The sequence below is a fragment of the Sardina pilchardus genome, chromosome 9 (genome assembly GCF_963854185.1).
Source record: "Sardina pilchardus chromosome 9, fSarPil1.1, whole genome shotgun sequence".
NCBI lineage: Eukaryota > Metazoa > Chordata > Actinopteri > Clupeiformes > Clupeidae > Sardina > Sardina pilchardus.
In genome coordinates this window covers 26,629,977-26,642,285 of record NC_085002.1, presented here as the reverse complement: position 1 = coordinate 26,642,285, position 12,309 = coordinate 26,629,977, and the positions used below count along the sequence as shown (strand labels likewise).

Sequence of the window (12,309 nt, the reverse complement as noted above, 5' to 3'; positions counted from 1 at the left end):
TTATCCAAAAGACGCACCTGAATCGTTGGTCTGATTGGTTGAAGGACTATCAAAGCGTACAGAATCATGTGTGAACTATGCCCATTGATCACGCCTCTTGCGCAGTGGAAATAGTGCAGACTCCCCAGACTAATTAAAAGATTGAGTTTAGTATGGTGATAGCCAGACTATGACAGTAAGGGTGCTTTCACACCAACAGCAGTTGGTGTGCACCAAACGATCCATTCGAACCAAAAGCTCTTAGTTCGGTTTGTGACGGGAGAACCATGTCATCTTTGAATATGGTACTACAGGCCCAACTTGCCCCTGGCAATTCTAACGCCAACACTCCGTCAGGTATCCATCACACTACTGCCGAAAAACACCCCAAGGATCCGCTTGACTGCTCATCAGTCTGACAAACCGTGAGTCAGCCCCTCCTTTCTTCATTTCAGATGACCAGACTGGATTCTACCAAGACAGGCAGTCCTATTTTAATTTGAGGCAAAACATACCAAACCCGGGGGCACTGTAGCGCAACAGCCTACAGCGCTCATACCACACACGGGTCCGACTGCCCACGGGGTCTCAGGTTCGAGTCTGGCTTGTGGTCATTTCCCGATCCCACCCCATCTCTCTCTCCCACTCATTTTCTGTCTCACCCTTCACTATCCTATACAAATAAAGGCAAAAAGCCCCAAAAATATGCTTGAAAAAAAATAAAATAATAAAAAAATACTAAACCCAACAGCCTATCCCCAATGTGCAGCCCCGATCGGCAGCATCTCATCCATGGAGGTGAACGTGGACATGCTGGAGCAGCTGGAGCTCCTGGACCTCTCCGACCACACATGTCCACACATGTGTGGTATATGACTGATGAATGACGTATATGACTGGTATATGATGGTATATGATGTGTGGTATCTGCAGTGGCGGTTTTAGGTACGGGCGAACCGGGCGGTCGCCCGGGGCGGCATCTTGTATGGGGCGGCACGAGTGCTTAACCCTATATGAGCCCGACTGACGCAAAGTGCGTCAAAAAACACTCATGGGGGCGCTCGTGGAGGATCTCGCCTGGGGAGTAATTCAGTCTAGAACCGCCACTGGGTATCTGACTGATGAATGACGAGGAAGAAGGAGATGGAGTGATACCGATACTGTCTAGAAGATGTTATGTATTTCTCTCTCTCTCTCTCTCTCTCTCTCCCTCCCTCCCTCCCTCCCCAGTCTCCCCAGTCTCCCCAGTCTCCTAGGGCTTTGGCATCCGATTCTTAATCAATATGACGTGGGTCCACCCAGCAGGCCAGTCAAGTTCATCCACATTTTAGAGTTTCTTTCACTGGAACTAATGGCCAAGCCCATTGTGCGAGCAGCAGAGATTTGTAATGGCAGAATAGATTTGTAATTGAACGACAGTAACTAGAAGGTTTAGTACACACACATGCACACACGCACACGCACAATATATATATATATATACTGTATATGCATACCACTGCTTCAAAGATAATCAACTCCGCGCCGTGCGTTTATAGGAAAATAATGCACTTATCGAAGGTCCTGCGGTGTCGGGACCTTATTACCACTTCGAACGTGCATTATTTTCCTATAAACGCACGGCGCGTTGTTGATTATCCCTTACATACAGTATATAAACAAACAAGGAATTTGACTCCGGTTAATCTTTGCTCTCAAGTAGGCCTAACACTCAACAATAACATAAAAAACAGTAAAAAATAGATTAAGGGCAGTAAGCTATAAATGAATATATATATATATAGTATGTACATTTACAAATAAATACAGTAGATGGGTGGGATAGAGTAACACGATGTCCAGAAGGAGGAGTGCGGCCTTGTTGTCCCTGTCCAGGTTGCCATGGTCATGGACACCCCAACAGGCACAGGCAAGACGCAGGAGAGGGTGGGAATATGTGCAGTATCAATATGACTGAGTTTTAAGATTAAATATAAATATAGTGCAAGGCAGTTCAGCGCAATGATAATGTATTAATAGCAATATTGCAACTGTGAGATTGAAGTGCACATGACATGAGGTAGATGAGTAGAACAGGTTGATTCACTTTATTTGGTGTAAGGGTGGGTGCTATTTCTGAGTGCTGACAGCTTTTTGAGAGTAGAATATTGATTTGTAACTGTTCAGTATTTTTGTAACTGTAAAATAATTGTAGGATGATGTGTAGCTGTAAGAACAATTTATACCCGTAGAATATAGATTTAAGGGTATATTTGTAATATTGACAATTACTTCCACAGATCATTTTTACAGTTACAAATTTCGTAAAGCATGGTTTGTTGGAATACCTGTTCCATACAGTGCATGCAGATTCCTGCGCTGGTGCCCATCAAAATACTGATGCGGTTTGAAGTCACACTGCTTGTTGTTAAAGGGAATGAAAGATGTCGCTCACGTTGGTTTAAACTTAAGGATGTTACGCCCAAAACACACCTCTGGCTAATTAAAGGATTAGAACCACTTTCTTGAACAATGCGTTCACATCAATCTTCTTCAGCATCATAGAAATTGTCTATGGTCCAGAAGAAAATATTGCCCAAGCTTGGTCTCAAATTGTAAAGAAACTATTTAATCTATGTGACTGTTAGCCTTCCAAAGATTAGGGTGAAAATGAAGATCAAAGACACACAATGGCGCTGAAACTTGCGTCAGACGGTATCAACATGAATGTGGGCTGCCCATGCCTAAAAAGATTTAGGTTTTAGACATTAAAACAACATTAATCTTCAGCATCATAATAAATTGGCTATGGTCCGGTGGCATAGAAAATATTGGCAAAGCCTGGTCTCAAAAGCAATTGTAAAGAAACTATTTATACTATGTGATCTATCAAAGACACACAGTGGCCTGAAACTTCTTAGGAACATTCTCCTTTGTGATTGTGACTGAGTACCAGTCTGTCCACTTCCACAGAAATGAGAATTAGAAAGAAAGAGAATAACTGTGAAAGAGAATAATCTGACATTGGTGTAGCCTACTACACCAATGCACCAACGTCCTATCAATTTAAAGATAGTTTACAGACAAATATGTTATACACACACACACACACACACACACACACACACACACACACAAACACACACACACACACACACACACACACACACACACACACACACACACACATAGGTGTACAGGTAAGTCTAAAGATGCTCTCAGCCTAAATTGTAAAATGTAAATTGTAAAAGTACCATTAAACAATTGACATTTCTCAAGTGAGGTCTGAGGACATTAACCAAGACATTCCTGTTGTGTGTGTGTTGTATGCAAATCAGTCTGGTCTCATATTGTCCACTCCCCCTAGCTGCATTCCCACGAGTCACCCTCCCCTCTCAAATGCGCAGTGGCTAGATCTTCAACGAGCGGGCGTGTGAGTGTGTGTGTGTGTGTGTGTGTGAATATATATATATCTGTAGAGGTCTGTCATTAAGTACATTCTGGTAGAAGCATTGAAAGGAAGGAAGGAAGACCAGGTTAAAGGGGACCAGCTCTGAGATCACCATGCATGGAATTACTCCTGTTCTGATCCTGGTAAGTGAATATTCCTCACAGTCATTCCTGCCTGTTCGTTGCATTGTGTTTTCTGCCGATAATAATAAAAGCCCCACACAAAATCATGTATTAACTGCACCCACGTCATAAACAGCAGGGCCCGATATCCAAATGAATCAGAATCAGATTGCGCTTTAATCATAAAGAAGAATGAAGAAAAGTAATGCATATAGTCCGCTCCTGTGTGAAGACATTTTACAAAACCAATGTATAAACTTTGGTTAATAGTCGGGAAATTACAGTACATATAAGAGGACCTATCCTGTTTTTTTCTGGTTGTGGTTGCTACCATATGGCCTTTATATTTTTAAGAAAAACATTTTCCTTCCTTAATAGGCTGCTCTGTAGCTGAGACTTGTGCACAGTTATATGATGTAGGCTACACACACCCCTACCACATTTTTACATTTGTGATGACCTATTTCTGATCTACACACATACCACACAGTAGCCATCTACACAATCTTTCATACCTGTCATTATTGTGGTCAAACCGTTTCCTCGTATCCGTATCCTTATCTCTTTCCTCTGCCTTCGCGTAGGCCTAGTAGTAGGGTTACGGGTTTTTAATCTTCATTCACGGTCTGCTGGCGTGACACAGTAAACAGGGTCAACAAGCCTGTCCATCGCGGCCAAAAACAGGTGGTTCTGCTTTCCTCCCCGACACCTGAGCTGTGTATGGGGCCTCACACACACACTATACTGCTCGCCTGCACAGACCTACATGTACAGGATTTGCATATAAGGACTCTGTTAGGTGGTGAAATGACACCACCACCACCATACAAACACCGTTGAAAGACAATAGAAGTGACCCTCATCTTCACACCCCTTTAAATATTTTCAAACAATAGATTAACACAAACAATAGATTAACACAACTCCATTGTTTCCATGTCACCCATATGCACAAAACCAGCACTTACGTACATACACACATACCCTCCTGTTAAAAATGATTTACACATGTGCGTCAAGACTAAATTGATGAGAAAGAGATGATAATGTATGGGGCCTCACACTCACTATACTGCTCGCCTGCACAGACCTACATGTACAGGATTTGCATAAGGACTCTGTTAGGTGGTGAAATGACACCACCACCAGTAAAGGCTAAATTGATGAGGAAGAGATGATAATGTCATGGAACTAAACTGAAAGAGATGTAATGATGCCTGCCATGTCTCCAAAATCTTCAGAAAATGCTTACGAAATGCCAAATTCTGTGAATGAGCAACGCCCTGTGGCCGAAAACTGTTGTCCTTTTCCATTCGTCATTGCTGTCATATATAATTATGCAATTTGACCTTATAGGTGGTGTTGAGTTTAAGCTGGTCAGACGCTCACCGGAGGCAGAAGCGAGCCTGGATCATCGACTCCTTTAGTATCGTGGAGGAGCAGCCAGGCCCATACCCATATGCACTGGGACGGGTGAGTGGGACATCAATCATGTCAGTTTTACTCACAGAAGTGCATCTCATTTAAGGTTACTTGCTGAAATATGCTTCTATAATTAGCACTTTAAAATAAGTTATTTTAAGTATACCTCAGTATGTTTAATAGAAAGTGGGTTTCATTAAAAAAAAAAAAAGGCCACTCAGTCATGCTTGTTTGCCTGTAGCTGGAGGAGTCTGCCATAAGGCTATATACTTTAGATAAAGATGCAAAATGACATGGCACTGATCAAAATCAGTCAGTAGTATGACAAAGCCATTTGGGTGGGCTTGTGGAAAAAAGGTGATGTAGGCCTACTGTGATGTATGAAATCAATATGAAATTGATCATGGTTCCTCAGATTCACGTGGATCGTACATACAGAGTGGAATTTAATCTCCAAGGCAGCGGCGTTGATCAAGATCCAGTAGGCCTTCTGACCATGGACCCCGAGACTGGCATGGTGATGGTTAATGGGAAAATCGACTACGAGCAGTATAAACTCCTGAAGGTGGGCTTTGAAAACAAAGACGTCCATGTTGTTTATCGGTTTCTACACTGGCAAAATTAAGCTCATGAAGTGTAAAAATCATATTTTCCCCCTTTAAAGTTATCATTTGTAGCAAAGAATTCATCAAACAACAAAATCGACACCCAACTTGGAGTTGAGATTAAAGTTCTGGACATAAACGACCACGCCCCTCGCTTTCAAAAGGAAGTCTATGAGACAACGATATCAGAGTCAGCAACACAGGGTAAGTCTGAGAATACAAGTGAAAGTCACTCAATTAAGTGCTTTCATATTTTATGCACACGCTGTTGGTTTTACTGAGCTAAACCAAAGGCAATAATTGCATTCATTAAATATCCAGCATGCTATTTTTATTGGTCACGTTGTTTTAAATGATACAGCTTCAGTCACCTGCATGTTAATGTCTTGAAGGAACCTATGTGATTACTGTGCTTGCACGAGATGATGATGAACCTGGCACAGTCAATTCAACCTTTGACTATAGAATCACAGCTGTAAAACCAAATACGCCAAATGTTGAGTTCTTCATGAACGAAAATGGAGCAATATCGTTTAAAGGATGCTTGGACTATGAAGTGAGTTATTTTAAATTCAACAGGCTTTAGTGTCATATTATAGACACATTTACAAACTAAATGAAGTTGATGAGTTCTTTTTTTTTAAAGTATATTTCTGGGGGGCTTTTATACCTTTAATCACATATGACAGTAGAGAGAGACAGGAAGTGAGTGGGAGAGAGAATTGGGGTGGGATCCGGAAAGGATCACAGGGCGAGAATCAAACCCGGATCGCCGGGGTGCAGTGCAGGTGCCCCAGCCAGTTGCACCCCGGCTGGGGCCGCTAATGTTCTTTGGTAATAAACCAACCATACAATGTCATTGTTCATCTGTATCATATACCGTAATTTCCCGACTATTAGCCGCGGCTTATACATTGATTTTGCATAATTTCCTTAGCTATGGTGTTAATACACGGGGACAGTTAATATGGTATCAATATGGTTTTGTTTGTTTTAACTGGCATAAAACACTGTCCTGCGGCTTATACACAATGCGGCTTATGTGCGGGAAATTATTGTACTGTACCTTTGTTTAAATCACAGTGCACTTAACGATGGTGCCTTCTTTCAGGTAGCACCAGAATACATCATTTCAGTCGAGGCAAAAGACCACGGCCCTGTGAGCCTGTCTGGCTCTACAACGGTCATAGTCCATGTTGCCGATGGCAATAATCACCTGCCCGTCATCACCGGCCACTCTGTAAGTGTTTTGGCATTGCTTTTTCCTCATAGTGTCTAACAATGTTAATGACTGAATTACATGCGTAATGGGATTCACAATACAACAATGAGCAGCAATGACTGACACCTTGGAATGATAATAGGCAATAACTAACTGCTCATAACTGTTTGAGATGAATATTTTTAACTGCTATTTGAATGTATATATGCCATTTCACAGTGCAATTTACAGTGTGTATATAAAATGTTTATTTTTATTGGCTTAATAAGGAGGAGCTGTATTAAACTTTCTACCATGTGTATTAACTGACTCTCAAAAAGAGTAGTTGTGTGCACATCCCACCTTGCAGGTGCAGGACAAATGAAGAGTAGCTGAATTCAATAAAGAGAATCAGGCATTTTTTTTTTTTAAATATTAAATGGGAGCAAATAGCAGTGTTACGGACATTATATTATTTGTATTAACTGATGCTACCATGAACCTTTCTTTGCCTTAGGGAACTGGCCTGGTGAAAGAGGGAGAGATTGGGATCTCTCCTATTCACATCCATGTCACTGACAAAGACACCCAGGACAGTCCAGGGTGGAGAGTTAGATACATGCTACAAGGGGAGATGAGTGAGTTTTTCCGGGTCGACACAAACCCAGAAACCAACGATGGCATTCTGACACTACTCAAGGTTGGTGTTGTCACGCCACATAGACATTCCATGGGCTATTTGTCAGAGCACTGTCTTTCTCTGACAACTGTTGACATACCTCTGCAGACATGCTGTCACACAGCATTCCAAAACATCTTTTCTATGAGTGAGCTATGTTTGACGTTCAAGAAAAATAATTGCTGACTAGCTTACTATAGGCACCACAAGGAAGTGTTAACTCATAGTACATCTATTTGTTTTTTAATGACTCATTCAGAATCAGAATGGGATTCATTCGAATTGGCTTTTGGCTACAGGTGTCACTCAAGCAATACTGTAAGACTAGAATAGAATATGTGACAAAAAACCAATTGATGATTCTCCTCTGTTGTGGCAGCCTCTAGACTTTGAAGGCGGTGCAAAGAGGACCATCGCTGTTTCTGTGAAGAATGAGGAAGAATACTTTTCCTGCACAGTGGAAGAGAAGACGACGGTTGGACTCTGGAAAGTGGACACCAGTCTGGAAACGCAATCAATGACAAACACCTACTCCCGCCAAGAGTTCACCGTTACGGTGGAGGATGTCAATGATCCACCCATATTCCTCATTCCAGAAAAAGATGCTGTGGTCACAGAAAACGAAGGCATCGGGCAGCTAGTTGAACAATTCACTGCGGTTGATCCTGACACGACCTTCACAAGTGACTTTGAGTATGTTTTCTGTATGTAGTTTTGAAGAGTGTAAATTAAATTAAAAGGGATAGATTACTTGGAAATAATAAGTGATCATTACCAATGTCAAATGTATTGTCCATAACTTGGCATTTATTACATCTTAATAAGTCATGCTTTTCTATGTTGTTCTGTCTACGAACAGGTACAGGATAGGACATGACCCAGCAAACTGGGTGAGAGTTGATTCACAAAATGGACAGATATTCTTAGCAGACACACCTGACAGAGAGTCCTTGCATGTTGTTAACAACATTTACACAGTCACAATCTTAGCAGTGGATAATGGTAAGACCATGACAGTATACAGACTTCAGAGTATCTTACCTATACAGTATGGGCATTTCTCTCTCTGTAACGTCAAAGGTGCTCAGTTGTTTCTTCTTGTGTTTGGATAAAAACAGGAGATCCACCCATGACTGGTACAGCCACTCTTAACATCAACGTGCAGGACCAGAATGACAACTCACCCGTACTGAATGCCACCTCCATCGGCATATGTGCCACAGAGGGAACCACAGAGGCTGAGATCTCGGCCCATGACTCGGATGGGGATCCGTATGGAGGACCATTCACATTCAAACTTCTTGAGGACCACAAGGGATGGTCCCTTGACCCTGCGTATGGTAAGGAATTCAAACAGGAATTTTAATTATGACTAAAAGTATGGCTATTATTGGCTCTATTATATGGACTGTAATATACAACTGCTAATAAATATGTTTGTAAATTATGGATGATCTACACAAATACCCTTGAGCTCATGGGATGCTATGACCAGCAATCAAGTGCATGTGTATGGGGGAAAATATCAGTGTTTAAACACTTACTCCACTGAACCATGTTCTTTTGTTTACTTTAGGCATGTCTGTAAGTCTGAAGAAAGAGGGTGTAGTGTTTGTTGGTCAGCACACATTGATGCTGAAGATATCAGACAAGCAGGGCCAGTTCTCCATTCAGAACATCTCAGTCACCGTGTGTGACTGCTCCCTCTCAACCAACTGCCTGCTACGCAGGACGAGCGTCCACACCACGGCAGGAGGAGCCGCTGGCATCATATTGCTGGCACTGTTCCTACTCCTGGGTAAAGCCATGTTTACAGCAGGTCTTGTTAAACCAGAATTCCTGTCAGTTTGTTCTGTCCAGCATAGCATGTCCTGTTGGTTCCCTGGCAGATACCATCTTGTCTTTTACTTTTTAACTGTTACAAAAATAAAAGTAACAGAATTGTGAACCTCCAGAGTATTTCACTGGACTAATCAACACAATGAATACAATGATTTGACTCCAGGAGTACTCCACAAAACAAATCCTCAAGTACTGGTCCGTTTTGTCTTTCTGTACAGGCATTTTGCTAATGGCTCTTTATATGTCATGTGGGACTGAGAAACCAGTGTTTGATGTTCAACATGGCCCTGGAGATTCCTTGCTACCATCCAACATTGAAATGCCAGGCATTGACTGTGAGGTAAACTTTGAAGTGCAGTTTGCTTACAAAATAGCCTATATGTCGATTGAACACTTCATCAGACATCATGGTGCTAGTTGATACACCATTGGTTAATTTTGACACAATTAAATCATTTTCTTTGCTGATGTTTATTTATGGATGTTCTATGTGTTAGCTCCCTAGCAAACTGGATTTCAGGGATCAGACACTTAAACAAGATAAGGGTGCAATTCAGCACTTCAGTAACAACCAGCAGGTCAGCAGATCTTGATCTTTGAATGCACTGACAATACTGGATGAATTGTTTAACATTGTGAAACAAAATGTAATGAAATGTAATTATTTTTTAACTCTTGCAGATTCTGTACAAGAGTTCCTTTGACATCTATGGCGCCACACACAGATATCAACACACTGGGGAATATAGTAAAAATCACCAGGTAAGCGCTTCCTTTGTTTGCATGATCACAGTCAGCCAAGCCTTTCTAAGAATTTTCTTTGCCCAACCCATCTCTTTTGATTCTTGCAGGTCAAGAGTCTTTATGGTGCTGGAAGCCTGTATCATGTATGCACACTTCATATACATTTAAATGTTTTCTTGTCTATGCAAACACTCTTCTCCATTTGACTAATAACTTTAATCTATCAGAGTGTGGATGCCCTTACGCACAATGACCAGCTACAGTACTCTCAACACCAAAATGGATACTACCTAAGTCAAAATGTAAACTACCAACATCAAAATGAATACTACCAACATAAAAATGAATACTACCAACATCAAAATGGATACTACCAACATCAAAATGGATACTACAAGGTAACACTTTGCTAGCAATCTACTTTTTATTGCCACATTTCAGTAAACTGCATTGTTCAATACTTGTATCAAGGGATGGACTCATAAGCAGTTCCAATGGTTTTGACAGGAAATGATGACAACACAGAGAAGAGGCATGACACTAGAAGCGTTCATCACTGGAGATCGAGCCGCCTTGAAGTCTCTGCTTGAAACGGTTAGCTGTCTGCAGCTCCCGGTCAATCCCTACATTAATCTTGCCCTGATGTGTCATGAAGCTAAATTCTGCCATGTTTTTTTTTTGGTCTGCAGAGATTGTCCTCGATCCAGACACCCAAAGAGGAGCTGTGTGATTATGAGCCTCACGAATACGCTTACGAGGATGAATCAGAGACGCTTCCTGATCTGGACCCCATTCCCATCCTAGAACCCAGATTTGACCCTGACCAGCTGTTGGATTTGGGCCCAATCTTTTCCACACTAGCTTCAATATGTGAACCTCTGCCAGAGAACAGTTCATTTGAGGATTAATACTCCCACTGTATGTTTCATTCCTGAACTGAAGGTCCTACTCAATCAGTGTGGGTAAACTAAGAGGACACTCTCCTCCAAGAAACCCCACAACATTGAACATAAAACCTCATTAAACAAATAACCTGCTTAATATGAACAACTTGAACATATTGGATAGGCTAATTCCCTCTCCGGACAATTGCACTCATTGATGCACTAGACTAGGGATACCTTTTTAAAATTTAATTTACTATATTTTTCCGCTTTCTATTTTCTTCACTCTCTCTATCTTTTAAATTTGCCTAGAATTGTTGTGAGAATTGCTTTAAAAAGCTTAAAATGTTTACCATGTTGTAAGTCACTTTGGTTAAAAAGCGCAGCCAAATGTAATGTAATGTATGTTTGTAGCCTAATTGATATGTGCCCTCAGGACTGGGGTTTTATCCCTAAAACCCCACAAACTTAAACTAACTTCAGGTTTTAGTGTCATTTCTTGGATTGTGTGTGTGTGTGTGTGTGTGTGTGTGTGTGTGTATTTTTAGTGTATGAGGGTAAAATGGTTGGTGTTGCCCTTTGTGCCTGGAAATGTGCTGTGTAGGCTATAAATAACCTTTACTTACCCTACAAGTCTCACACAGACACAGTCAATAATAGATTGCATTGCTGTTGTACCTTTTGGTCTGAAGATGCGGCGGTAGATCCTGATTCCTGGTAGGCCTATAGGCGTATTTGGGAAATGTCTCAGAGGACAGTCATTTCCAGTAACATTAGGCTACATTTATCAGACACAATGAGCCTATAGGCAGATAGCCTATTGTATGTTGTCTTAGCCCAGATTGCCTAAGTTTAGGCCTACTCATTTTCATGATTCGAGTTGCACTGCACAATAAATATGTTAAATCTTTAAAATGTTTGCCATTTGTTCTGTGAGTTGACAACAATAAACAACCATGAAAAAATGAACAATCAGCTGTGGGCCCAGCCAACATAGCCTAGGTCTATGCGGTAGGCTAGCATAATACCCACCCGTGACTATTTTGAAGACTATGGAAGATCTCCAATTTGTTTCAATTTCAATTTCAGATCATCCTTTATAGTCACCAATTAGGCCACATATGAAATTAAAGATATAATTAGGCTATGCCTCCAAAAATATTTGGACAAGGCTAGACTGCCTTGTGTGGGTAGTCAGGATAAACCAGTGTGTTGGTTTGTCGATGATCTCTTGTTTCTTTTCTTGAAATATGTGATGCTCATTGTAGCCTATGCTTTCATTGTCTGAGTTTTGTGGTCAACTCACACTATTGTGCAAAGCCCTCTGTTCAGAGAGTCGATGGCGCAGTTCACGCGCTTGCTGTCCCGCCTGGACTAGAGCAAACCAATCACAAGACGTAT

The 12,309-nt window shown here is 41.4% G+C and overlaps 1 protein-coding gene across 1 annotated transcript; it reads left to right on the top strand.

The window, feature by feature from the left end:
* Positions 1-3,390: 3,390 nt before the first annotated feature.
* Positions 3,391-11,793, top strand: cdh27 (cadherin 27). The gene is made up of 18 exons (XM_062544456.1): positions 3,391-3,552; positions 4,888-5,004; positions 5,369-5,518; positions 5,618-5,762; positions 5,951-6,114; positions 6,670-6,798; positions 7,277-7,459; positions 7,818-8,131; positions 8,298-8,440; positions 8,557-8,778; positions 9,015-9,236; positions 9,499-9,620; positions 9,778-9,858; positions 9,962-10,042; positions 10,132-10,167; positions 10,252-10,422; positions 10,532-10,618; positions 10,714-11,793. The coding sequence occupies exons 1-18, from the start codon at positions 3,523-3,525 to the stop codon at positions 10,930-10,932; spliced, it is 2,616 nt and encodes an 871-aa protein (XP_062400440.1). The 5' UTR covers positions 3,391-3,522; the 3' UTR covers positions 10,933-11,793.
* The last annotated feature ends 516 nt before the right edge of the window (positions 11,794-12,309 follow it).